The 24,693-nt window shown below is 51.7% G+C and overlaps 2 protein-coding genes across 4 annotated transcripts in view; one reads left to right on the top strand and one right to left on the bottom strand.

The window, feature by feature from the left end:
• Window positions 1–24,693, bottom strand: part of BRINP2 (BMP/retinoic acid inducible neural specific 2) — a 56,318-nt gene that overhangs the window by 17,742 nt on the left and 13,883 nt on the right. For 2 of the 3 annotated variants that reach the window (XM_042851233.2, XM_005304213.5), the window contains exon 2: window positions 12,364–12,700. In XM_042851233.2, the coding sequence (XP_042707167.1) occupies window positions 12,364–12,626 (263 nt within the window). In that variant the 5' untranslated portion in view covers window positions 12,627–12,700. The remainder of the gene's footprint in view (window positions 1–12,363; window positions 12,701–24,693) is intronic. The other variant, XM_042851232.2, reaches the window with a different exon arrangement.
• ASTN1 (astrotactin 1) overlaps window positions 21,344–24,693 on the top strand; it is a 239,211-nt gene continuing 235,861 nt past the window's right edge. Inside the window, exon 1 of the mRNA XM_042851231.2 lies at window positions 21,344–21,771. The gene's annotated coding sequence lies outside the window, so the exon portion shown is untranslated. The remainder of the gene's footprint in view (window positions 21,772–24,693) is intronic.

Genomic DNA, 24,693 nt, shown 5'->3' on the forward strand with positions numbered 1-24,693 from the left:
ATTGGTAAAAAGGCCAATCCTGACGATTTGCAAGAAGCATTTACCACCCTTTGATCTAAATGGATTAACCTGTAGGCTACCACAGGCATTTCCCCACACCGCAGCCTAGTGAATGCTTAGGGGGACATAACCCCAGTCTCAGGGTTGATGGGTGGATGCATGTGAGAATGCTTACTACCAGCCCCAGCCAATGGTGCACAAGTTTGTAGGTAGTGTGGACAGGCTAAAAGTGCTATGTGGACTCGGCTGACAGCACAGTGATCCCATCCGGGAATTCTGCGGCTGAAATCTTTGCTCTGCTATGCAGCTGTGTGTATCAGCTATTCCTGGTGGGCAGGGCACTGGAAATGTTTCCAAGGTTAGATATACAGACCGGTACTCAGAGCTAAGGCAGACATGCCAAAACTTCAGGCTTGGTCCACTGACACCTCACCAGAGGGCTGCATCTATTCTGCAGGAACATTTGCCGAAGTTCAGAAATGAAAAATGCATGCACACAGCAATGCTGCTTGCTTCCCCCTTGCCTCTCCGGTGATAGACAGGTGTCGACTGCTGGCTGATGGATTCCACCCACAAGACACACTAGTAGCTGATCACAGTGTTCTCCCCATGCAGTTCCCACCCTGCAGATGTTTTCAGAGAGCTGAAGCCCACTGAAATCAATGAAAAGACTCCTGATGGTTTTGTATTAGCCCCAAAGAAAGGCACATGATGCTCGGTATTATGGTAGCATGAGATCAGGGCCCCAGTATGCTGTGCACTGTACACACATGGCGAGAGAGTGCCTGCACCTTAGATCTTGCAGTCTAAATAGACAAGGAGTGGGAGGGGAAATAGATGAAGTGTTTTGCCCAAAGGCACTCAGCAGGTCAATGGCACAGCCAGGAAATAGAACCCAGGTCTACCGACTAGACCACACTGCTTGCTAATTATATCAGTTAAAAATTAAAGTTATAAACAAATGTAGGTAATCCCAGAGCCATTAGTTATAATAGCAAGCCAGTATGTATTAATGCTATGTGCAATAGTAATAAATTAATCCTAAATGGTCTGAACTATTTATAAATGCTATGGAACCATTCAGTTATAGGAACAGATCTTATGCCACATGCAACATCCTGGGCCTGATTTTTCTCTGGTTTACACCCTTGACTTCATTGTCCTGATTTACACAGCTGTAGGTGAGAGGAGACTCAGTCCCCGGTATGCTAATATACTTACATGTAAATATAATTGTACATGGAGACTGACTAAATAAAAAGGATTTGGAAGGCTGGGGCTCTGGCCTGTTAAAATCATTTTCCCCGGCACTCTGCCCCTCCATGTCTAAGATACTGAACAATGGACTATAGGACATGGCCGTTCTCTGGGCATGCCTGAGCCAAGGGGTCTGAGGTTTAAAATGTTATTACCCTGTAAATACAGTGTTATCTCTACCAGAAACAGTGCTATAAAATCAGTGCCTGACACTGCTCCTATTGAAACTACAGGCAAAACTCCCACTGACCCGTCTGGGTCGGCTTATGAATGGGAGTAGGGCACAAGTCAGCAGGGGTCCTCAGGAATACCCTCCACAGGTGTCCACAGCCCCACCGCCCGGGGCCAACTTGGCTGCTATCCCCAGACAGGGCTGTTGCAGGAACAGGGTGGAAGGGAAGGCCCGATCTGATGCTTTCCCACGCAGCGTGGGAGTATGCTCAGCTATGCCACCTCCTGGAGGTGGGAATTCTGGGAATGGAGGGGGACAGGAAAGGAAACTAGAGTGTAAACAATGGAATTCAAACTCATAACCTCTCTTGGCACATAGCACCCTCCTTTACCCTCCCAGCACTTCTGGCAGGAAGGGACGTATTATCCCTGTTTTACAAAGGAAGAACTGAAGCACTGAGAAACACCAAGTAACTTGCCCAAAGTCAAGCAGGCAGTCTATGGCTGAACTAGGAATTGACTCCAGATCTCCTGGGTCGCAACTCAGTGCCCTCTCCCCTAGATCATCCCTCCTACTCAGCTGTTACCCTGTCACAAGCCCTGCTAGTGCACAAGGGTTTATACCCACGCTTTGCCAAGCACTGCACCCCCTGCCGTATTGAGGGGCACCATCAGGGGAAGGAGGTTGGCAGCATGTGCTGGCATTGGGTAATTTGGTAAGTAACATCTCAACATCTGCAGCCTGCAAAATGTGCCATATGGTACGTGCCAAGCCCCGTTTAACAGGACTCCCACATCCCTGGCACCATCTGCACTCACTGCAAGGTCGGCATAGAGGCAATTTACCAGCCCGCTGTGTTCCCAAACAATGGCCCTGTAAACAATGATTGGCCAATTTCATTCTAATCTTTGCAATTTTGCTCTAATTAAAATCAGGCTGTGGCTTTCAGCCGGTTTAATTAAGGGTGATTGGATGAGATGGAGGAGAGGCTGGGGTGAGCGGCCAGCCGGAGTATCTGCCATCGCTCCAGTGATGGCACCCCGTGTGGGTTTTTATTAGGTTAAATGGGCAGCGCAACAGCCATGTCGGAGAGCAGACAGGCGCTTGAAGTTGCCGCTGTGAGACTGCAAAGCCCTGAGCAGCCAAGCGTGCCTGTGCTCTTCACAATCGGCCTGGCCCAGAAATTATCACCACCGACAGCCCAGAGGCTATTCCAGAGGGAGAATGGAGGCTCAGGTTTGGCACTTTTTGTTCATTTCGGTCACTTGTTCCTTCCCATCACCACCTTTGGGCTGTGGGCCCAGCTCCTCTGAGGGGCCCAGCTGAACAGTGAGTCAGTGAGAGGGGTGAAGTCTATGCAGGGGGGTGATGTGCTGGGGAGCAAGGAAGGGGAGGGTGGGAGAGGAAGATCACCCATGGCCGGGAAGGACTGAGAAGAAGAGTCTGTCCAGGGGCTGAAGGAAGAAGACCAAAGGGTCTGCATATGGGGAGCTGGGAGAAAGAGCAGGGGCTGGTGTTTGGCGTTAGGCCCCATTTATCCCACTCTCCCCTGCTTCTGACTATGTCTGAGATCCGTCCTCTTCCAGCCACAGGCGTGGGGGCCATGTCTCGGCAGAAGCCTTATGTCCCTTGCCTGGGGTACATGTCTCTCTGGAATAGCGTCCCTCTGCTTTGACCTGGCGGGGGAGGGGGGAAGAAACCTCTTGGCCCCATTTCCTCACCACAGACAAAGTCTCCTTTGCTCTGGCTAATGGGTCGGAGGGGCAGACACTCCTGCCATCAGGAGCTAGGCCTTGGCCTTTGTTGGATGGTTAGTGGTATGGACTGGGCACCTGTCAGAGGGGCTGAGTTTTGGCCTTGAGGACTTGCTCCTATGTCAGCATGTGTGAGGGCTTAGGAGTGAGAGATGCTTTATTCTGACAAACCTATTATACCCCATACATGGTCAGTGTCCCGTCCTCATCAGCAAACCCCCCACCATTCCAGTGCTGGGCCCCCATACATCAACACCCCTAGGTCCTGTCCCACAGTAGGTCCCTGGCTCTTCCTGTGCCCACACACTGCCAAAGCACTGACACCCTGACCTGCCTTACCTCTGGCTGTGCCAACCCGAGCATTGCCCCGCTCCCCCAAGGCACCTCAGTCCTGATCTTTAGCAGTGCCTGCTCTTCCAGCTCCCCAATGTGACTTAATCAGCACTCCCGCCTATTCCAGTTCGTGGCCATGTGCTAGCTTAGCATGTGCCCCACAAACCTCCCCCCACACTTGATTCACAGGGGACCAACAGCAAATCTGAACGCTGGGCTCCACCCAGAAAACAACAGCGCGACTCCCCAATGCCACGCAGGTCCTTCTCAGAGAGGCTCTTTAGATCCAAGTGCAGAAGGCTCTGTCAAGTGGAGGTGGATTAGTTTACCCTGAGTTTTGCTGTTGTGCTATCAAAACAAATCCAAAGGGTTGCTAGCTGATTACATGCCTCGGAGGAGCTGAGAAACAATGGTTGCCTTAATCCATGTGGGGTTCTTTCTTCCTGTCTCACCTTCGTCACCAGCATTTTCTCCAGAGACCTCTGGGTCCCAGAGCAGCAGCATGGAGGCCAGGGTGGTGGTGGTGAAAATCAATCCCCTGAAGGCACCAGGATTCATAACAACAAGCTGATCACAGCACTGGCAGCAGCTGTTTTGTTTGTTGTCAAAAAGGGCCTTGTACTAGAATCTCTGCTTTTCTCTGCCTTTCAAAAACCACCTCCCCGGCTGTAAGGGTTTTGTACAGAAAAACCCCATATAGTCTTTTAGAGACAATTAGGTGCTGATGCTCATTAAAGTGAGAAACTGACAGCACTGATTAGAGGAAGGCAGAGTGTTAGGCAAGCAATGTGCAAGATTCCCACGCATGCAGCTCTGCCAAAGTGCTTCCATCATGACCCCTGCTATTCCAGCCCTAAGTTTTCTGCTGGCTAGAAACATCAGATGCATCTAATTGTGGGTGGGTGGATGGGAGAAGGAAGAGGACAGTGAGCAAAAGAGGAGAAAAAAGCCCATCAATGCCTATCTGAACAGCCTCCCGAGGTTGAAGGCTGCTAGGTTGTTATTAATCAGCAAACCCAACTGGTGTCATCACCCCCCTCTAACTGGAATTCTCACTGTTTCCAGTACATGCCTCCCCAGCTAGAGCTGACCTTCAATTAATAGTTCCCCAGGCTGTTCTGCTCATTCATGGCTAGTGCAAGAGCTGGTTGAAAGAAGGGAAAGATTTTTTTCATGAGTGTTTTCAAAATTTTCTAAACAATTTTTCTTCTGACGGGTTCTAAAGGGTTTTCATTTCTTCGGAATATTTTGTGAAAATCTGTATTTAAAGTTATTTTGGTTTCAAAATTTTTCACTTTTTCCTCCAGTTTTTGGGAACCGGGGGGTGGTTTGTTTTCTGTGTTTTGCCCTCTTTCTCTCTCTTTTCCATTTTGCCACTAAAAAGGGAAGAGAAAAAGAGAGAAATAAAGGGGAAAATGAAAACTTGGACATGTTTGGATTTGGGGTTGTCCTGAAAAATGGATAACTTCAAAAAAAGCCCCTGCGCCTGTGATATTTACATGCATGTAAAATGCTACGTATAATATAATGCATTGTATTATACCTTGCCCACAAAACGGGGTCCTAGTCTGTGACTGTTGCAATATAAATAATTACTACACCACAAAAACCTCCATTAAAAGAACATTATTAAGGTTGCAAAGTCAATTGTTCAAAAGTTAGGAAATGCTAGAATTAAGGTTGCCTGTCTCACCTTATTTTGGCCCCCTGTGCGTATGCTGTATGGTACAGTCTTTAATTATGTGATCACATACTATTTCCCCCCCCCCCCCCGAGTCCTGTCTCCTTCAATGCACAGGATGGACAGTGCTCACTGTAGGAGCAGCTAGCCAATATTTTGTTTTCTCCTCATTGTTCAATGGGTAGCCTCAGGCCTTATTTACTGCACACTATTCCAACCCTGTCTGAAGACAGAATTATTAATTAAATGGGCTTCTCTGTGGTGCTTGTCACTACAGTATAGGAGTGCTTCACAAATATTAATTCATTGTCACAATACCCCTGTGAGATAAGGGAGTATTATCTCCATTTTCCAGATTAGGAGCACACAGAGATTAAAGTAAAAAATAATCACTAATTTAATAGATACCTAAGGCCCAGTTTTTTAGAGAACTTAGTATTAATTTATAGTACATTATGTGTTTAAAGCGCAGCCCATTGACTTCAGTTGCAGCAGTGCATACTCAGTGCTTCTGCAAATCAGATCACAGGATCTCAATTTGGGCACCCAAGAAAATGAGGAATACATAATTAGTGGCCCTCTGTGAAAAGTTGGGTTTAGGTGATTTGCCCAGCATCACACAGAATCTCTGTGGCAGAGGAATGGATAGAATTCAGTTATCCAGGGCAGCATCTCACTGCCTTAGCCATGAGACCATTCTTTCTCTTCTTGCAATCCCCTGTCTCCTTCACTACACCATTCCCAATTCTGCAACAAATGAAGCAAGGTCCTACAGGCAACGGCCTCCTTCACTACACAGCCTGATTAGTCTCCAGAGCAGATCCATGCCACATACCAAATGAGGCAAGGATTTTGTGGAAAAAAATTGTATGTGATCCTGTAATTAACAATGGTATCATAATGCATTTGCACAAGGGTGCCAAATTAAGATTACACACCAAACTTAATACTGGAATTTCCTAACTTTTGAGTGCTTGACTTTGCTACCTATGTCATTTTTAATGTGTGTGATTTCCTGGGTTTTTAAAAAAGCAAACAGAACAAACAGAAATTCTGTCACGTGGCATCATATTGACACCCCATATGATTCATTGCAGTCTGACATCACGCCCGCATAAAATAATGGAGCGGCTAATACAAGACCCAATTAATTAAGAACTAAAGGAGGGTAATATAATTAATGCCAATCAACATGGGTTTGTGGAAAACAGATTCTGTCAAACGAATCTGGATATATTTTTTGATGGGATTACACATTCAGTTGATAATAGTGTTGATGCAATATACTTAGACTTTTGTAAGTCATTTGACTTGATACCACACAACATTTTGATTACAAAACTAGAATGGGACCAAATAAATATGGCACAATTTGAATGGATTAAAAACTGGCTAACTGATAGATCTCAAATATAACTATATACACTGAATCATCATCGAGCAGGTGTGTTTCTAGTGAGGTCCTCTGGGGATCAGTTCTTGGCCCCAACATTTTTATCAATGACTTGCAAGAAAACAGAAAATCATCACTGATAAAGCTTGCAGATGACCCAAAAATTGAGGGAGTGGTAAATAATGAAGAGGACAGGTCACTGACACAGAGTGCTCTGGATCGCTTGGCAAGCAGGGCACAAGCAAACAATATGTGTTTTGACACAGCTAAATGTAAATGGGTACCTCTAGGAACAAAGAACATAGGCCATACTTACAGGATGGGGCACTCTGCCCTGGGAAGCAGAGACTCTGAAAAAGATTTGGGGGTTATGGCAGATAATCAGCTGAACATGAGCTCCCAGTGCAAGGCTGTTGCAAAAAGGGCTAATGCAATCTTTGGATGCATAAACAGAATCACAAGTAGGAGTAGCGAGGTTATTTTACCCCGTATTTGGCACTGGTGCGACCACTGCTGGAATCCTGTGTCCAGTTCTTGTGTCCACAAATCAAGAAGGATGTTGATAGATCGGAGAGGATTCAGAGAAAAGCCATGAGAATGATTAGAGGATTAGAAAACATGCCTTACAGTGACAGACTCAAAGAGCTCAATCTATTTAGCTTAACAAAGAGAAGGTTAAAGGATGACTTGATCACAGTGTATAAGTACCAGCCTGGTGAACAAATATTGGCTAATGGGCTCTTCAGCTGTGCAGAGAAAGGGATAACAAGAAGTGGAAGCTAGACAAATTCAGACTGGAAATGTGTGTATTTTTAATAGTGAGGGTAATTAAGCATTGAAACAACTTCTAAGGGGTAATGGTGGATGCTCCATCACTGGAAATCTTTAGGTCTTTGGGTGTTTTGCTAAAAGCTCTGCTCTCAGAATTGTTTTTGGGGAAGTTCTCTGGCCTGTGTTACACAGGAGGTCAGACTAGATGATCCAGTGTTCCTTTCTGGCCTTGGAATCTCAGAATCAGCAGGGTTGGAACCCTTCGCTCCCGCACATAGATCTCTGCCACTGGAGCTGATGGAGGAACTGTAGTAGTAGTAGGTGGATAGCAGTATTAGTATATTAACCTCTTTCTGGACCAGCACTAGAAGGGGGGGATGGGACAACTTGCCAGTGGGTTTCACAGCTCTTTGCTGACAGCGGAGGAATGACATGGCTCAGGAATTTTGGGCTCCATTCCAGGCTCTGGAGGGGTGTGTGCTCTAGTGGGCACAGACTCTTCTGCATCTGTTTCCCCACCGCCCCAAGCTTGACCGTTTTGCACCGTTCCCTCCAATCTGTCCCTGTCCCAGTCCTGTTTCTTCCCCACTCCTGGCTCCTAATTCCAGTTCAGTTTGCCCCACATCGCTAGTCCCAGTCTCCACTCTCAAGCCTCTCATCCCAGTCCCAGTTTCCTTGCTCAGTCAGTCCAAGTTCACCTCTCCCAACTCTTAATCCAATCTGTCTTCTCTCCTCTGGCTTTAGCCTCCAGTCAGCCCCTGCCAACCTGCCCACCTCCCCTGTCCCCAGTGGCTCCCTGACCCAGCTCATCATCTGATCTCAGTTCCCCCTCACACCCACTGGTTCCCAGTCTCTCCCTCATTTCCTTCCTCAGCTCCAGTCTCTCCTGGCTCCCACTCCAGTTTCCTTGCCTAGCCACTCCCAGTCTTTCCCCCACATCCCAACTACCAGTCACATTTTCCCTCCCCTCTAGTCCCAGTCTCCTCCCAAGGCTCCTGGTCCCAATCTACTCCCTCAGGTCTGCCGCTTGCCCCCTCTGTATTCAAACCAGGCAGCTTCCTCCGCTGTGGGGGCTAGGCCGAGCAGGGAGGTCATGGAGAGCACAGGAGAGCCCAGATCCCTGCTCTCGGTTCCAGTGCCCATTCTGGCCAGGCCCGGCCTGTAGCAGCCCGGAGCTGCAGTTGCAGCAAAAGTCCTGCTCGGCCCCAGGTTGGAGCATGTTCAGTGTGGATGAAATGTTCAGGGAATTTACCTTTGAAGCGCTAGCCAGTCTCTATACAATACCTCTAGGGAGGAGGGGGTAGATTAGATTGGTCTCCATTGATTCTGTGCTAGCTCCCATTCTGAGGGTCGCCTGGGCTTTGTGACATAGACTCTGCTGGTTCAGAACTGAACGGAGACCCGCCAGAATCCTTTCCCATAGGCCACCCAGGGCCGGCTCCAGGCACCAGGCAACCAAGCACATGCTTGGGGTGGCACCTGGTAAAGGGCAGCGGGGGGAGCGCGGTGCGGCATTCCGCGGGGAGGGGGGGCGCTCCGGTGGCGCGGCACTCAGCGGGGGGGCGGCGCTGGGGGGGTGGGGTCCGGCGGCGCTCGGTGGGGGTCAGGGGCGGGCTCCGACAGCCCGGCGCTCGGTGGGGGGGGCGGCTCGGGGCTCGGCGCGGGGGGGGGTTCCGGCGGCGCTCGGCGGGTTCCGGCGGCACTCGGCGGGGGGGTGGGTGGGCTCCGGCGGGGGCGCGGTGCGGCGCTCGGCGGGGGGCGGCGCTTTTTTTTGCTGCTTGGGGCAGCAAAAAAGTTAGAGCCGGCCCTGAGGCCACCACATCGATCCTGGGGTTATGACTTTGGGTCGCCACTTACCACAGCCCACCTGAGGGCCAGGGCAAGGGGAGTCAGTTCCATCAACCCCAAGCCCATGTGCTTCCCAACACTCCTGTCATTTACTCCAGATGTCTGGGGCGGGCCATGGCTGAACCAGGCAGGAAAATAGGTCAGCAGAAGAGCTATTTAAGGGTGAAATCCATGACGCCCTATGCAGGAGACCAGCACAAAGCCTAGGCACCACTGAAGCCTGAGGACTTAAGCAGGGCTAAAAGTGACATACAGGCCATGTCCGTTTCACCCCTGGTGTGAGGAAGTCAGGGATTCCCTGTGCCAGCAAGGAATCCAGCTGAGCTTCCAGCAGGTGACCGGACAGGTGCACAAAACACCACCCAGATTTCACTTCCCCAATAGTTTTGTGCTCATGCTTTCCCAGTGAGCAATGTCCTCTCCAGTAGCCACCCAGCCCTGGGTCTCCTGCCCTCTGTACACTGGTGCTAACAAGCAGCTCCTTTCCCCACTTCTGTCACCCAAACGCGCTCTGGCACTGCAGTGACAGACGTGGCAGATTAAAGCAGAGTTTTCCCAATGCTGAAAGCAAGATGTTGATTGCCTTCAAATAGTCATCTTTTCTTTTCTTTTCTCCCCCCATCCCTGCCCCCAGCAGACACTCTCTCTGTGCCTCACAGACAATCATGGTTTTTGCACCCCGCCTTCTCTCCAGAATCTGCTCTTCTGAAAGGGTGTAGAAATTAACCCTTTGTGTGTGGCAGCAGGGTGAAGATGCCTTGTCTCTTCTTTCTCTCCTGGAGGAATCCTGTGAGACGCCTGGGTTTCACTTGGACAGAATGGGGCAGCCTTTTCCTAATTGCTGACCCAAGGCTAGACTGGAGCAAGGAGCCATCTTTCCCCTGCCTTGTGTCCAGCGTGCAAGGGTAAGGAAGTATCACAGCCCCTGTGCTCAGGACAGTGGAAGGAACGCTCCCTCCTACCAACCCCCAGGGACATGGAAGAGGGAAGCCAGGGCTCCATTTCCCCTCTTTACTGATCACTGCAGCTGGCTGGGCAGATTGGAGGGGGGGGGGGGGGAGAGGAGGAATATTTTAAACCATTCTAAGAGATGGTACAGGGACAGTGCATGTGTAACCCATGGAGCGAATGGGGCTCTATGTCCCCCTCTAGTGGCTGCTCCACATCAGAGGCTAATGGCCCTACTATAGCCTCTCATGCTTTTAGCTTTGTAAGTCCCAGGCTCAAACCCCAAGTTGGGGGAAGGGCTGTACTTTCCCAAGCCAAATCTCTCCCTGAGGTAATACAGCTCCAGGTGGCCCCTCAACGCAGGCCATTGTGCCAAGCACCCATCCTGGCCCGTCATTGCGAGAACGACATGCTAACAGCCTTTCCCTGCTGCGCACAAGGGCGTTGAAAGATTGCATTCTGGGAGCTGGCCAAGCACTCAGAGATGCTCAGATGGCCAGGCTAGAGACATGAAAAGTGGTGTTATTGGAGCTATAACTGTTATTGCCTCCTATAAAATGATCCAGCCCTTTATCAAAGCCCATCACGCTGCCTGACTTGCTCCTGCAAGGCTCAGCGCCACAGGCCCCCCTCTGCCATAAGCTCCATGAATAACCTGTCCCCTGTTTGCTCTACATATGCAATCAGGATGGCCTATAAATAGCACGTCTTTTCCAGTGCTCTCTGAAGTCACAGTAAGGTCTGACGGCATCGCGGGGTTATTTGCCTGTCTGTTGTTGGTTTTTTTTTTTTTTTCTTTCTCAATCACATTTAGCTTTGGTTCAACCCGCTTGTGCACTGAGCTGCCTGCTCTGGATTCCAAGGCCTGGCTCGCTACTGCACCCATCAGAATTCATCTTGCTCCTGCCCTGGGATCAGCTCTGTGCCAGCTGGTGAGGTGAATGACACTGAAGCCTCACTGATTTGCACTTGCTGGCCCAGATTATGCTGAGTACAGTGGAAAGGGGGAGGAGGAGAGCTTTTGGGAGCCAGTTGTGGCCAGTTACAGCTTCCTGAATCTCTGCCCTTGGACTCAGAACAGTTTAGAGCAGCATCAAACTGCACCAGCTGGCTATGGCCCCATAGGGACTGCATGGCAGTTGGAAACTGCCAAAGGACTAGGCATATTGGTCACTCCACTTGCTGCTTCCTTCCACCTTTACATTGACATGCCCTCTGCACTACTTGGGATATCCCCAAGAAAGTATGGAGGGCGGTTTCTTCTCCCTTGGCATCCCCTGAGCGGCACCCAAGGATGGAAGATCTGAGAATCTGGCCTGTTGGCGTTATTTATTTCTATTAGAAGAGAGGCTAGAGGCTGCAACTGAGATTAGGGCCTCACCGTGCCCAGCCCATAGTGCGAGCCAGTCTCCGTCCTGAGGAGCATTGGTCTGAACAGCCTGGCTTAAAAGCTCATGTCTGACTGGGACAGGCTTTGCCAGAGTTAGTGACTCCATGAGTAAATGAACAAAGACAATACCAAAAACCCATCCTGAGATCTAGCATCCCCAAACAGGCTTCGTTCAATTATTTAGACAAAAGGAGTTCAATTATGTATGACAATATTTCCTTGTTAACTAGCTCCACCTCTCAGTCGGCTGAAGCCCCAGGGTGGTCAGTGGAGTATAGCAGGGCAGTTAGCAAGGGTCGGGTGTATTTGCTTTGGAAACTCCTTGGGCCTAATCCAGCCCTGGCTTTAATGAATTTGATCCTTTCTATTTAAACTGCAAATCCAGGGCCAAACACCACTTGTAGCAGTGTGTGTGTCATTGAGAAGGCAGAGTTTGGCTCACACTGGGTGATCTTCTAGCGTTATCCCCAGTGGTAATGTACAAATGCGCATCAGAGCAGCAGAGTTGGGACAGTGGCTCCTGAGGATTTGCCAGGATCTGTTTGCAGTCACCCAATTCATGGGAGGGCGATGGGGGAAGATTCACCCCATGGGGGCTTACATGGGAATTAAGAGGTGAACAGCACTCCTATCTGAGCAGATCTGTTCTATTCCACTAGAGGGCAGCAATGCACACACGTGCGCATACACATGCTAGCTCGTCATATTTACCTGCCCCACCCTGTCTCTCTTTTCTCCCCTCCTCTCTGAGCGCATTCACCTCGCCCCTGTAGAGAGGCAGCCCGCTAGGGAAGGAATGCCAGCTCCCCCTCTCACCTGTAGATCCTGTACCTGGTGGTGAAACCCTGCCGGTAGCGCTCGGCGAAGTCGGTGTATTCCTGAGCTCGGTGAAATGGTCCCCGGTCGGTGAGCAGCCAGTCCAGCGGCGCCTGGCCGGGGGAAGAGGAGGCGGCATGCTGGTCAGGCACCGGGCCGGCAGCGGCGGCGGCTACCAACCCCCGGCAGCACAGACTCAGGACCAATAGCGGCAATGCCCATGGGACCATCAGCCGGAGCCCTTCAAACTGCTGCCACCTCATGCTTCTCCTGCGCGGTTGGCTTCTTCATTCTCTCGCCACTCTCTCTCCCTCGGCGCTCCTCAGGACCTCCGGCGCTGCAACGGCACGAGGGGAAGGGCGTTAGTGAGAGAGACCGACAGGCAGAGAACCCACTGGTAGCCTACATGCTCTTATGCTAGGTACTGGGGAGAAACACATGGCAGGCACATAGCTAGGTCTGAAACCTGTCGGTGGCTGTTTGTTCTACCCTGAGTTTGGCACTTGTCAGTGTGTTTGGCACTGGTGAAAGGTGCTGGACTCCAAAGTCCTCTCTTTACCAGAACAACTACCACTGGGCAATATCAGGACAGGCTTGCCCCACGCTGCCCCACCAGCGTAGCTCAAATCCCATGAGTAGGGGAAATTCCTTCTCCTTGGCCCTGTTCTGGCCTTGAGCTGTGGCTGCTGACCAGAGTGCTCCGGGTCTCGGCTGTGGGATGGTGATGTGGGTGGTGTAGAAAGATGCAAAGGGAGAAGGTGCAGGGCTCCAGGACAGGGGGAATTCACAGGGTCTGGGGACAAAGCTGCAAAATGCAATACCACTTTGACAGATTCCAGAGGGCGTCGGGCGTGCCACTCCCCCCAGTTTCATCCAGTTCACTAAACGCCACTAAACGTATCAGGGAAACGTTTGCTGTTCTCCTCCACTCCCCCTGCCTACGGTGACCTTCCGAGATAGGTCCATCCTGGCCCAAAGGAAGCTCCTTGTCCATCCTGCCACAAGGCATTTTTGCAACGTGTCACTATGGATGTGACCTCTTGGGCAGCTCCAGTGGAGATTTCAATGGGCTTCCATGGATTTAGGAGCTGAGACCTAGCGTCTTATCTCAGGGTGTGCCTCAAACCCCGAGGAGTCATAGCTATTTGCTTGGGGACCAGTTCCTTTTAGCATCACTGTATCCCAAACCACGCTCGGCTGCTACCTTGCTCCTCAATTCTGTGGCACCCTTCCCGACCCTCCCTCCTTTGCTGCATGGATGCTCCTACCCTCTGACTGGACCTGCCATGCACACAGAGGAGTGGACTCATGCTCTGGACGGGGTGCACAGTCCCGAAAGCCGCTATCTAGCATGTGCTCACTCTGCACAAACCTACTGCGCCCAGCTTAGTCCTTTGGTCCAGGGTTCTGATTGTTGAGGAAATGAAACGCTCAGTAACAGTGAGGGGAACAATGTGTCAGCATCGCAGCCCTGACTGCCAAAGCAACTAGACAAATAAAAAAAACCCAGACAGCCAGAAAACCAAACAAACCAATAAACTGTTGAAGAAACGTGTATCACTTCCAACCAAGGCCAGAGCTCTGCAAAGTGGTTAGAAAATTGGGCCAGGAGCATCCCTCTGGGAGTGGCTGGGTGGCAAGTGCTTTGTAAAGGTCACTCTCACGGGAGGGTGCTGAGCACTTGACAATTTGGTCCTGAGCGTCTTCTTTTCCTGGGGATGGTACCCGATGTCCAGTCCAGGCAGGCAAAGAAATCCTCTTTCACAACCATTTCCTAAGTGCATTAGCACATAGAGAAGGGCGGGTAAAATGGGATTGAGGGGGGGGGGGGCTTTATCTGTCTAATAGGGCAGCCTGTCGCTTTAAGGGTCAGCTGGCCCTGTCCAGTTAGCCCCATCTGTGCCATAATTAGCTGCCTCTCCTCCTGAGGAGGTGGGACTAATGGGGCGGGTGTGAGTATGGCAAACAGCTGGGCTTTGTAAAAAGGCTTGAGAGGCACAGTTCTGGGAGCAAGCTGTGGTAGTGACTGCAGAAAGCTGGTGCCTCTGGCAGGGGGCAGGGTAGGTCCCTGAGATATGGCCTGCAGGAAGGTCCCTGAGAGAAGCTTGTGGGCTCCACAGGGAGGGAAGGCAGTGGGGGAAAGCTGCTAGGAGAGAAAAAGCCTCTGTGGAGAAAGTGCCCTGCTAAAGGAGCAAGAACTCTACAGGCCTGTGGGAGTAGGGGGCAAAGAGCAGGGAACTCAACGAGTGATAGACTCTGAGAGAGACTCCAAAGGAAGCATCCTGGGATCCAAATCTCTAAAAAAGACAGAAAGCCTTCAAGATAGCCTAGAAGGGGCAGAGAACTAAGCCCACAAGGTGGGTGGAAGAACAAGACTTCTGTTATCCTGGAAGGGGCCTGAACTTGAAAGGTGACCTAGCTGGAAGGCTGGTCCCCAGAAGATCCAGCCTGTTGCAGAACCAGCTTGACTGACAACCGGGTTCTGTGACTAGTGGCAGCCTTTATTTACACTGTATTGGTTCTGCCAACAAGGGATCTGATACTGGAGCAGCCTTAGTGAGAGACCAAAGTCTCCCATCCATCTGGTGGCTGGCTGGGTCAGCATTTTGCTCATAACCAGAGCTGACCTCAAAGGAAGACCCTCATGGCCCCTTGGCAGGGAATGACCCAATAGGGGTCATCCTGCCAAGGCCGGCTCCAGGCACCAGCAAAGGAAGCAGGTGCTTGGGGCGGCACGTCCGGGTCTTCGGCAGCAATTTGGCGGCGGGTCCCTCACTCCCTCTCAGAGGGAAGGACCCGCCGCCAAATTGCCACCAAAGAATGAAGCGGCACGGTAGAGCTGCCGCCGAAGTGCCGCCAATCACGGCTTTATCTTTTTTTTTTTTTTGTGGCTTTGCCGCTTGGAGCGGCAAAAAAGCTGGAGCCAGCCCTGCGTCCTGTGGTGGATTCAAGAGGAGGTGTGGTGAGTCTGTCTTCTTACCTGGTAACAGACATTCCACGTGGGATTTGAGTGCCCCCCCCCGGAATGGATGCTAGGTAGGAGTTTTGCTTTGTGAGTCAGCGTTTCCTGCTTGTTTGATGGGGATGGGTTGGCTGAAGATGGTGAGTTACAAGGTTCAGGGCCTGCTGCTCAGCAGAATCGGACTGTGAATAGAACATTTTCTTCCTTATTAGGGGTTTTTCTTAGGCGGTGAGGACTAAAAATATCTACAGAACAAAGATGAGTTCAAAGTCAGCACCAACACTTTTGACTCGGGCTCTCTTTTTAGCTAAAATAAATGCAGGGGTGTAAAAGTACATAGTGGGAGGCATTTGCTGGCATGTGGCTGGGCCATAAAGGAGGCATTTGCTGGCCGTGCCTGTCCCTGTGCCAGAGGTCTATGAAGTTGCTATTGTCACAATGACGGAGTGTCTGCCGGGGGAGAGGTTCTAGCTATGGAACAACCTTCCAGAGGAACCCCAACTCTGACCGTCTTTAGGAAACACTGCAAGGATGTCATCTCTGAGAAAGCCTTTCCACCATAAGTGACGGTCCCAATTCAAACACTTTTGAATCCAACCCCCCTTAAAAAAAAAAAACCCTAAGCCAAGCAGAGTTCTGACCCAGTAAAGCGAGAACTGCCAGAGACTCCATGAAGTCTGCTAGGGGCTTTGCTATTGATTTTACGTGGAAGCTGCTGAGATAGGGTTTTCAAGGCAACTCCTGCTTGCTATGGCTCATCCCCGGGCTCTTTTTATGGTGCCAGGAGATTTTGACCAACTAAGCTCAAAACAACAAGCCCCCATCTGCACGGCTGCTTAATGTCTGGCTTTGGGCTTTTCTGGCAGGTGAAGTCAATCTAATTGGTAGATGACCTCAAACTGTAGATGCAACAAACACACAGGAGAGGAGCAAACTATCAAGTAACCTGGACAGATTAGTGGCTAGGGCAAAGGGCTAGGAATCAGGAGATTTGGTTTCCATCCCTGGTTCTGCCCCTGCACCAGTGTGACCTTAGCCAAACCCTTTCCCTTCTCTCTACCTCTGCTTCCCCCACTTATTATGACTAACAATACTTCCCTTCCCCTGGAGATGTCTGCATGTAGGCATGACCCGTCTATGCAAGATCTATTCTTATGGGGGTGGCAGGAGACAAAGGGATTTTGGGGACCAATAGAACAGTGTCCCACCCCCTGAAAAAGGAAATAAACAGAACTGATATAGACTAGAGCCATCAGATTCAAGGGAGTTTATTTACAATCTGCCTCCTTAATACTGTCCTAATGTTTTTTTCCTGTCTGAGCATGTGGGATTGGGGTTGGAGGCTGGGAGGGGGAAGCGTCCCTGGTGAAGAGGGGGGAATCTCTCTCTCAAGAAGTGGCCCAAACCATATAAAGGCTTTTGATCTACTGTTCTAGCAAATATGTTCCCCATCAAAACCATCTGGGCGATGTGATATTAAGAATTATTTCCATATGTTTAGCAAACTTTCTTGTGAGTCATGAGCAACATTTACAGCAGGCAGATGCTCGAGCTCGCCCAGCTCTGCCAGTGCCTCTCACTCCTGATCCGAAACCCCACTGATATGCCAGTCCTCGGCCCCCATGCAGCTCTAATAATATGTCTCCATTATTACCTGCAGCAGCCCTGCCATTCCAGTGCCAGGCCCTCTCGCAGCGCCGCTAATGCATGTCAATCCAGACCGGCAGCATCCCCCTGCGATGCGTCCTGGGCCTCCATGCAGCTCTGCTAATGCATGTCAATCTTAGCATTCAACACCCCCTGCTAATCCAATTCGGGGCCCCACGTAGTTCTTCTCATGAATCTCAATCATGCCTTCAACACCGCCTGTTGTTCTATCCTCTCTCACAGCTCTCTGTCTTCGCACTTCATTTCTGCCCTGCTCTCCCAGTACAAAGCCCCTCACAGCTCGGCCAGTGCTCGCCAACCCTGACCTCTGTTCCAGCCTTGGGCCTCTTCTGAGGAGGGGTGGGGTAAAGGGTCGACATCTGAACAATGCGTAGCCAAGGAGAGATTTCCAGGGCTTTGTCACCACAGATCTCGCTTTCACAAAATACCTAGGCTTCCCCTGGTGCAAGCGCAGGACTAAAGGGGGCAGCTGGAGGGAGGTGTGGAGGGTGTGAGGACAGTCACCCTCCGCACACAGTGATGGCTGTTGTCTGACAGCCTACTGCATGTTGTTAAAGGTGGAGAAAGGCTGAATCTCTGGCCTCCCACCAGCTTCTCTGGTATTTTCAGCTGCACATCCAGGGGATTACTTCACTAATGCCACCTCCTGCCCCGGGGCTGGCAACGCGCTAGCAGCTGATGTACTGCCCTTTCTCTACTCCAGCCACCTGGGCCTGGGCCAACGCACACTGAAGTCAATGGAAAGACTCCCACTGATTTCAAGGGGCTCTGGATCAGGCTCTGTGTTCACTACCCCTTGCTCCTCCTTCCTCTCTGTAGGCCTGATCCTGAGCCATGCACCCTCAGTGCCCACTGACTTCAGTGAGATGTCCCAGGCGCAGAGCACCTCTCCGGATCAGGCCCCTCTCTGGGGAGCAGGCGTTGAGGGTGGAGAGCGCCCTGGCCAAGAGTCAGTTGGCTCAGGACTGTTCCCCACCATCATTGTGGTGCCCAAACCTCAGAAATGGGGACTGGAATCGGGGTTCCCCAGAGCTGGGGGCCTGGGGCACAAGGGTAGGGAGGTCCGAGGAGAAGGGAAAGTCAGAAGGTGGAGGGAGACCAACACTGGGAAGCTTCAGGGCAGCTAAAGATCTTGGAGCACCTCATATGAGAGAGAAGCAGGGGCCTCTGGAGGAGAAAAGGAGGGTGGGGCTCAGGGTCTCCAAAGGAGGAGAGGGATCAATGGTGTAAAGAGTTCTGGGGCCTCCTGGACATGCTGCATGGCAGAAGGGGGAGCTGTCAGCAGAGATGGCTCTTCCTCTTAGACATGGCTGATTTTCAGTGAATCCCAGCACTTTCTGATTCTCTTTTTCCAACCTGGAAGCAGTTTCTTTCCCAGCGGCCCAGTGAAGGGTTGAGGGGGAGGTGTGTTTTTCCTCCCCCCTGCAGCCCTGAAGGCCCGGTGGAGCTATCAGACATGGAGCCGGATTCTATTCTTGCTCATGTATTGTCAGTCAAATTGTTCACTAGGTTCCAGTGGCAGTATTTTCCTTGCAGGGGGCGATGCATGAGCCAGAAAAGCTGGCTTTGTTCAGGGCTGGAGTGTGAACCCCTTCATTGCTGGCAAGCCGTTACTGCCAATCACAAGTGCCAAACCGGCATGGGTCAGGCCCAGAAGGCTCATGAGTCTGGCTTAAAAATCAGGAGATTGAAAAAAATCATCCAGTGGGAGGTTCTTTCTTTGCACCTTTGGGGTGCACTCTGGCCATGTTGTCAAGCTTTTCTCCTCAACCAGCAGGGCTGGGAACTTATTATTGAAAGGGGAGCTGCGATTCCCCCATAGTCATCAGAGTTCAGGAACTGGGCCTTCCGTTACTCAGGTACAGCCCCTTGGAGTCAGTGTAAGAGGTTAACAATTGGCCATTATGGATCCTGGGCAGAGGTTGAGCAGTTATCTCACATACAAATCCCTTTTTCTTGTCAATTGAGCAGATCTGGTTATGGAGTCGCAGGAAGACAATAAACAGCTGGATGGTTGGTGGGGGGTTTTAGAGTAGGGCCAAACTTGAAAAGACTCTGGCTTGGGTCATCCCTGAAATACGTTGGATGTGCGCTAGTGAGTGAGAAACAGTTGGAGACGCTGGCCTCGTGAATCAAGTATCTGTCTCGTATTTGAAAGGTTCTGAGCCCTGGAGCGTTTTGCAAGCTATAGCTCGGAGTAATCTACCCCAGCCTTTTCCATAGCACCAAGTGCCAGAATGAAATTAACCAAGGCCCTTTTTTGGCCGAACATCAGGAGGCTTTCCTAATGGAGAGATCTACTGGGCTGTATACAGGGCCGGCTCTAGTTTTTTTGCCGCCCCAAGCAAAAAAAATTTTGGCTGCCCCCCATCCCAGCCCTGGGCTCCTCGCCACACCCCCCTGCTGCCCCCACCCTGGGCTCTCACCCCCCCGCCCTGCACCCTCCTTCCGCCGCAGCCCTGGATCACTGGTAACTCGCTCCCAGGGCGGGTCATTCAGCAGGAATTTTAGGTGTGCACAGAACACAGACAGGATTGGTTCCCATATGGTTACAGAACTGCAGTAAAGTGGAACAATTTTCAGCTTGTGTGACTGGAGGATATCTGGATGCATATTATAAGACTGTCCTACATAAATGAGGAAAAGTTGAGGTGCCTTTATTATTCTTTTGTTCCAATCTTTCTTTCTATGGGGAATTTGCCAATGCAATATCACTGTCTTCCTTTTAAAGAAACAAACAAACAAAAGGCAATGGCTGTTGAAAATACCAATTCCAGTCCTAATAACCACTGGGAAGCATTTCTTGCTCAATTTTATCCTACTTTTTCTACAGCAAGTTACAGTGGATCAGTATATTTGATTTGGCAGAAATGAAGTAACAGCTGCCCAAACTGAGCTTGAGCACTCCTGAATTTTGAGATGTTCAAATCTGGAGGGCAGATGTTGCGGGGGGCTGTGGCTCCGCAAGGGAGCACGGCAGCATGTATGCAGCAGCGTGTCTGGCGCTGCGCGAAGCCAGATATGCTGGTCTGAGTGGCCCGGTAAGGGGGCTGGGGTGTTGGAGAAGGGGTAGGGAGTTCCAGGGGGCAGTCAAGGGACAGGGAGCAGGGGGGGTTGGATGGGGTGGAGGTTTGGGGGGGCAGTCAGGGGCAGGGAGAAGGGGGGGCTAGATGGGTCAGGGCTTCGGGGGGGGGGGCAGTCAGGGGACAGGCAGCAGTTGGATAGGCATGGGAGTCCCAGGGGTTTGTCAGGGGACAGGTAGGGGGTGGGGTCCTAGGGGGGAAGTTGGGAGGGGTCTCAGGAGGGGGCAGTTGGGGACAAGGAGAACGGAGGCTTAGATAGGGGGTGGGGTCCCGGGAGGGGGCAATCAGGGGACAAGGACCAGTGGGGCTTAGATAGGGGGTGGAGTCCTGGGGGGCAGTTAGGGGCAGGGGTCCCGGGAGGGGGTGATCAGAGGACAGGGAGCAGGGGGGTTGGATGGGTTGGGGTTTCTGTGGGGGGCAGTCGGAGGAAGTGGATGGTGGCAGGGTGGGGCTACCCTCCCTCCCCATGGAGTGTCCTATTTTTTGAATGTTAAAATATGGTATCCCTACTCACAGTGCAGCTCTCCATTCACTGCAGGCTGCAGAGTGAGGTCTCAGCTTCCTCACTCCCTCCCCCTCTTTCCTGTTGGTAGTGGCCAAGGGAATGCTGGGAAATGTAGTTCTTTCCCTGCTCCAGGGCTGGCTCTATAGGCAGGGAGCTAACCAAGGAACTACAGCTCCCAGGGCCCCCTGTTGGTTCTCAGCTCCCATGCTGGATCCCTGCTGCCCCAAGCACGTGCTTGCTTTGCTGGTGCCTAGAGCCGCCCCTGGCTGTATATAGCCTCCCAAAAGAATTGGCCCAGGCCCCGTTGCTGGTGATTTCCAACTGGCCAGGTCAAAGCACTGGAGAAAGGACTGTATCTAGAAATCCTGCATTGGCTCCCGAGGATCAGACAGAGGAGCGAATACGTCAGGTGCATCTCTTATTTCTGTGGTTCTAGAGACTGACTGCCCCTCTGCAGAAATAGGAAGTGGCTGTGAAGCCCTGACTCCAAAATGCTGTAGAGCTAGAACCGGACGTGTGGCACCAATTCACCTGCTCCGATGCAGTCGCCCAACCCCCTTCCGCTACTGTCCTCGGTGCCCCAGCCTCGTGCCTGTCGCCTGGGGCCGCTGCTCTTCAGAATGCCCAGGGCAGGCCTCTTGCCCTAAGGCCATGCAGCTGCTGCACCCAGAGAGTGCTGCCACGGGCAGGCTCCCTCCAGGGCCCATGCTTCACCCTGCTGTTTTGCTGTCGGTTCTGCATGTGCAAACAGGGAGCGGTTGTCCCCTCCTCTGGGCCCCGGGCTGAGCTCCCCTGGCACTGCTGATGCAGCTGAATGGAAAATGTAACAAACAATTCACTACAGTCATCATCTCTCCCCTGGGGCCCAGCAGCAGGGAAGAGGAGGAAGTAAACATACAAGCGACCATATATGGCACTTGCAAGAGTCTGTGGCTACTCCAAATCCCAGTTCTGCCTGGTGGCTTTTAATCTTTAACCTTTCCAAAGGGAACAGGCAGATCCCCTAAATGGAATCAGTGGGAGAACCAGGGACCTAAATACTTTTGAGAATCTGGGCTTGAGAGACTGGGGGCTCATTCCTGTGAGGTGCTGACTTCAGTGGAGACTGAGGGTGCTCTGTCAGCAGGATGGAGCCCTTGCTGAGTAAGGAGTGAGCTGGGACCAGAGCTGTACATGTGACCACCCTCCAGGTCAGTGGGGAGCGTCTGTCTCTCTGACTCTCGCTGTTTTCCTGGACTTAGCTGCAAATCCTCTCTTGTCCCTTGTGTCTGGCTTCTTTTCCTCCTCCCCGGCCGTGACATGAAATGAGTGACAGAAGTGTTCCTGCACTGAGCGCAACTGGCCAGGCATCGGCTCCTGTGACTTGCTGGCCCCGAACTCTGGTGGTGGGGTGGGGTGTGTGTTACACAAACAGGGTCACCCCCTGTTGCAGAAGGGGATGTAGAACAACAATCAGCTTCCTTGAGCTGAGCAGAGCCCAGACGATCTGGAGGCTGCTAGACTCCCACAGGGTTTTGGGCTCTGTTCTCCTTTCAGTCACACCAGGCAGGATTCCCATGATACTCTGGTGTGACCTCAGCCTAAGTGGAAGGAGAACCAGGCGCTGGGATTATAGTGGCTCTGAGCAGCAATTAGAGCAATTCCCTCTATTTTCACTGCCCTGCCGACTCCTCCGTTGGGGCGGCAGGTTTGCACATCCCTGACACTCAGCGCTGTGCGTGTACCGGAGTGACCGTTAACTAGCTGATGCCGTGTGACCGCTGTGAGCTCTTCAACAAGCTCGCAGGCTCCCTCTTTCATTCGCTGGGATCAGGGCGCAGAGCCACGGAGGGGAAATCAGGGCTGTGTTCTGCAGTCTCTGACTGAGACAGACAGGCAGAGTATTTTCACACAGTCTCCCCAGCGTCTAGTCTTGCAGTGCTACAGACCGGAAGGATTGTCCAGTGGTTAGGGCACTAGCTGGGAACCTGGCTTCAATTCCCTCCCCACCACAGACTGCCTGCCTACCCATGGGCAAGTCCCTGAGCCTCTCTGTGCCTCAGAGCCCCATCTATACAATAGAGATCCTAGTAGCACTTCAGAGAGACGCTATGCTGGCTTGATTGCCTAGCTCCCTGCTGCTACAAGGTCTAGAGCCACCAGTACCCTGGTTGCGCCTACGCACCCCGCCCGCCACGTATTTTCATGCATTCCTTGCTGTTTATAACACAACATGTGCTGTGGCTTGTGGAACTGGATGCTGTGGGAGGCACATGGGCAGAGCCACTGGCACCCAATGGCAGTAGATCTCCATGGCATTCCAACGTTGCTTTCCCTTAGAAGGCAGAGATGTTCCTCATTGCGTCTCCCATGCCTCCCCCTCGCAGTATCTCAAACGGGGGAGGCTGCCAGTGTCTTGTCCGGGAAACGTGTTGTGACACTGCGCCGGGTCTGAAGTTTAGTGGGCTGTGTTTACGCTTGTTGGCGGGCCTGATCCAAAGCACACTGAAGTCACAGGAAAGGATCCCCTGGACTTCACTCGGCTTTGGATCGGGCCCTGTGAAAACTGTTTCTTTGCAGAAAAGAAATTTTTCTTTCCCTTCCCATCACATGCATGTTGGTTTGTTATTGCAGATAACTGTTGGTTTGGTCCTGGTGCTGGGCTGTGTGGGCTGCTCTGATCCTGCTGGCAGGCTGCTGGGCAGTTGGATTTGGTTGTTTTTATGGAGGGGTGGGGGGAGTGCTGAGTGTGTTGAAAATACGTGCAAATACACTCTTTTTCTCTCACACACGTGCGCACACACACACTCTCACGTGGATGCTTTATCCTAGAGAAGGGGAGGCAAATTTTGGGCTTGTCAATCCCTCTCTTTGATCCTTTCTCCGCTTCTCAAATCGGTTCCCTCACAGAATATTCCTCCTATAAATGGATACTCTGGGTATAAGACTTTACCTTAGGGCAGCTTCTCCAGGGGTGGCTGTGGGCTGTCCCATGGCCCAAAATGTCTGTAGTGCTGAGTGCAAGGGCTACTCCCCCACCCCACCCCTCCCCGATGTGCCTCTCCCTGTCCCCCCCAACCCCCCCGAGTTGGGTTTCACAAGGGGCAGGGTATAGAGGGACCAGAGTGAGGGGCAGAATTGGCCCTAGTGGGTGAGAATCACTTCTTACTGCAGCATACTCTCTCAGCCTCCTAGATCAAAGCCAGGCGATACAGATCTTCCAGGCTGCTGGTTAACACACCTCTTCAGGTAGACCGCAGGGATAATAGAAATTAGAGCTAGAAAAACCTATTAGGTCATCTTTCCTCCATGGTTAGCGCAGGGTTGTTCCCTCTGCTGCATTCTCCAGTGCTTTGTCTAGCCCAGCTTTCAAATGACTCAAGCAACGGGACTCCAGCTGCTTCCCTCGGGAGCCTAGTCCACGGTCTAATAGATCTGACTGATAGGAAACGTTTCTTGATATTCACTCAGAATTTTCCTTTGCTTAATTTCACCCCATCACTTCTGCTTTTACAGTGTGCGTCTCTCTCTCTCTCTCGCCAACCCCTGGGCCGGATCCCTGGCTGGTGTGAGTTGGCAGGGTCCCACTGATGTCAGGGAAGCTATACTGGTTTACACCAGCTGAGGATCTGGCCTGCCCTACCTAACTCTGTGTATGGATTCCTATATTATCTGTCCCCAGCTGCATGTTCTTCCTTGACAAAGCGAGATGGCCATCTGTCGTCAGAAAGATGCCCCTGGATTAATTTTGATGCTCTGTCACGGAGAGTCCAAATGCCCTGGTTCCCAAAGGGGGTCTGTCCATCTTGGAGAAGGAGCGGGGAGGGCAGCTGGTGTCTGGTGAAAGGAGGCATTCCTCCATTGCCCCCCAAAAAAGAAGGGGGACCAGAGGGACCTGCCAGCTCAAGCAGCCTAGGTGCCATCTGCTGGAGAGATCTGGGCTGGCTGACAGAACCGGGTGGGGGGGCAGACAGGACAGAAGCAGAAAGGAATGAGCAGGAGATAGGGAGGGGAGGGGATTGAGCATTCTCAGCAGAGCTGCATGCTGGGTTTATGTGGGTTAGAGCCCATATGCGCGTATAGACAGTACCCACACCAGCACGGCCCATGTTAGCAAAGTGACAAGTGGGGGG

Source organism: Chrysemys picta, chromosome 8 (assembly GCF_011386835.1).
Source record: "Chrysemys picta bellii isolate R12L10 chromosome 8, ASM1138683v2, whole genome shotgun sequence".
NCBI lineage: Eukaryota > Metazoa > Chordata > Testudines > Emydidae > Chrysemys > Chrysemys picta.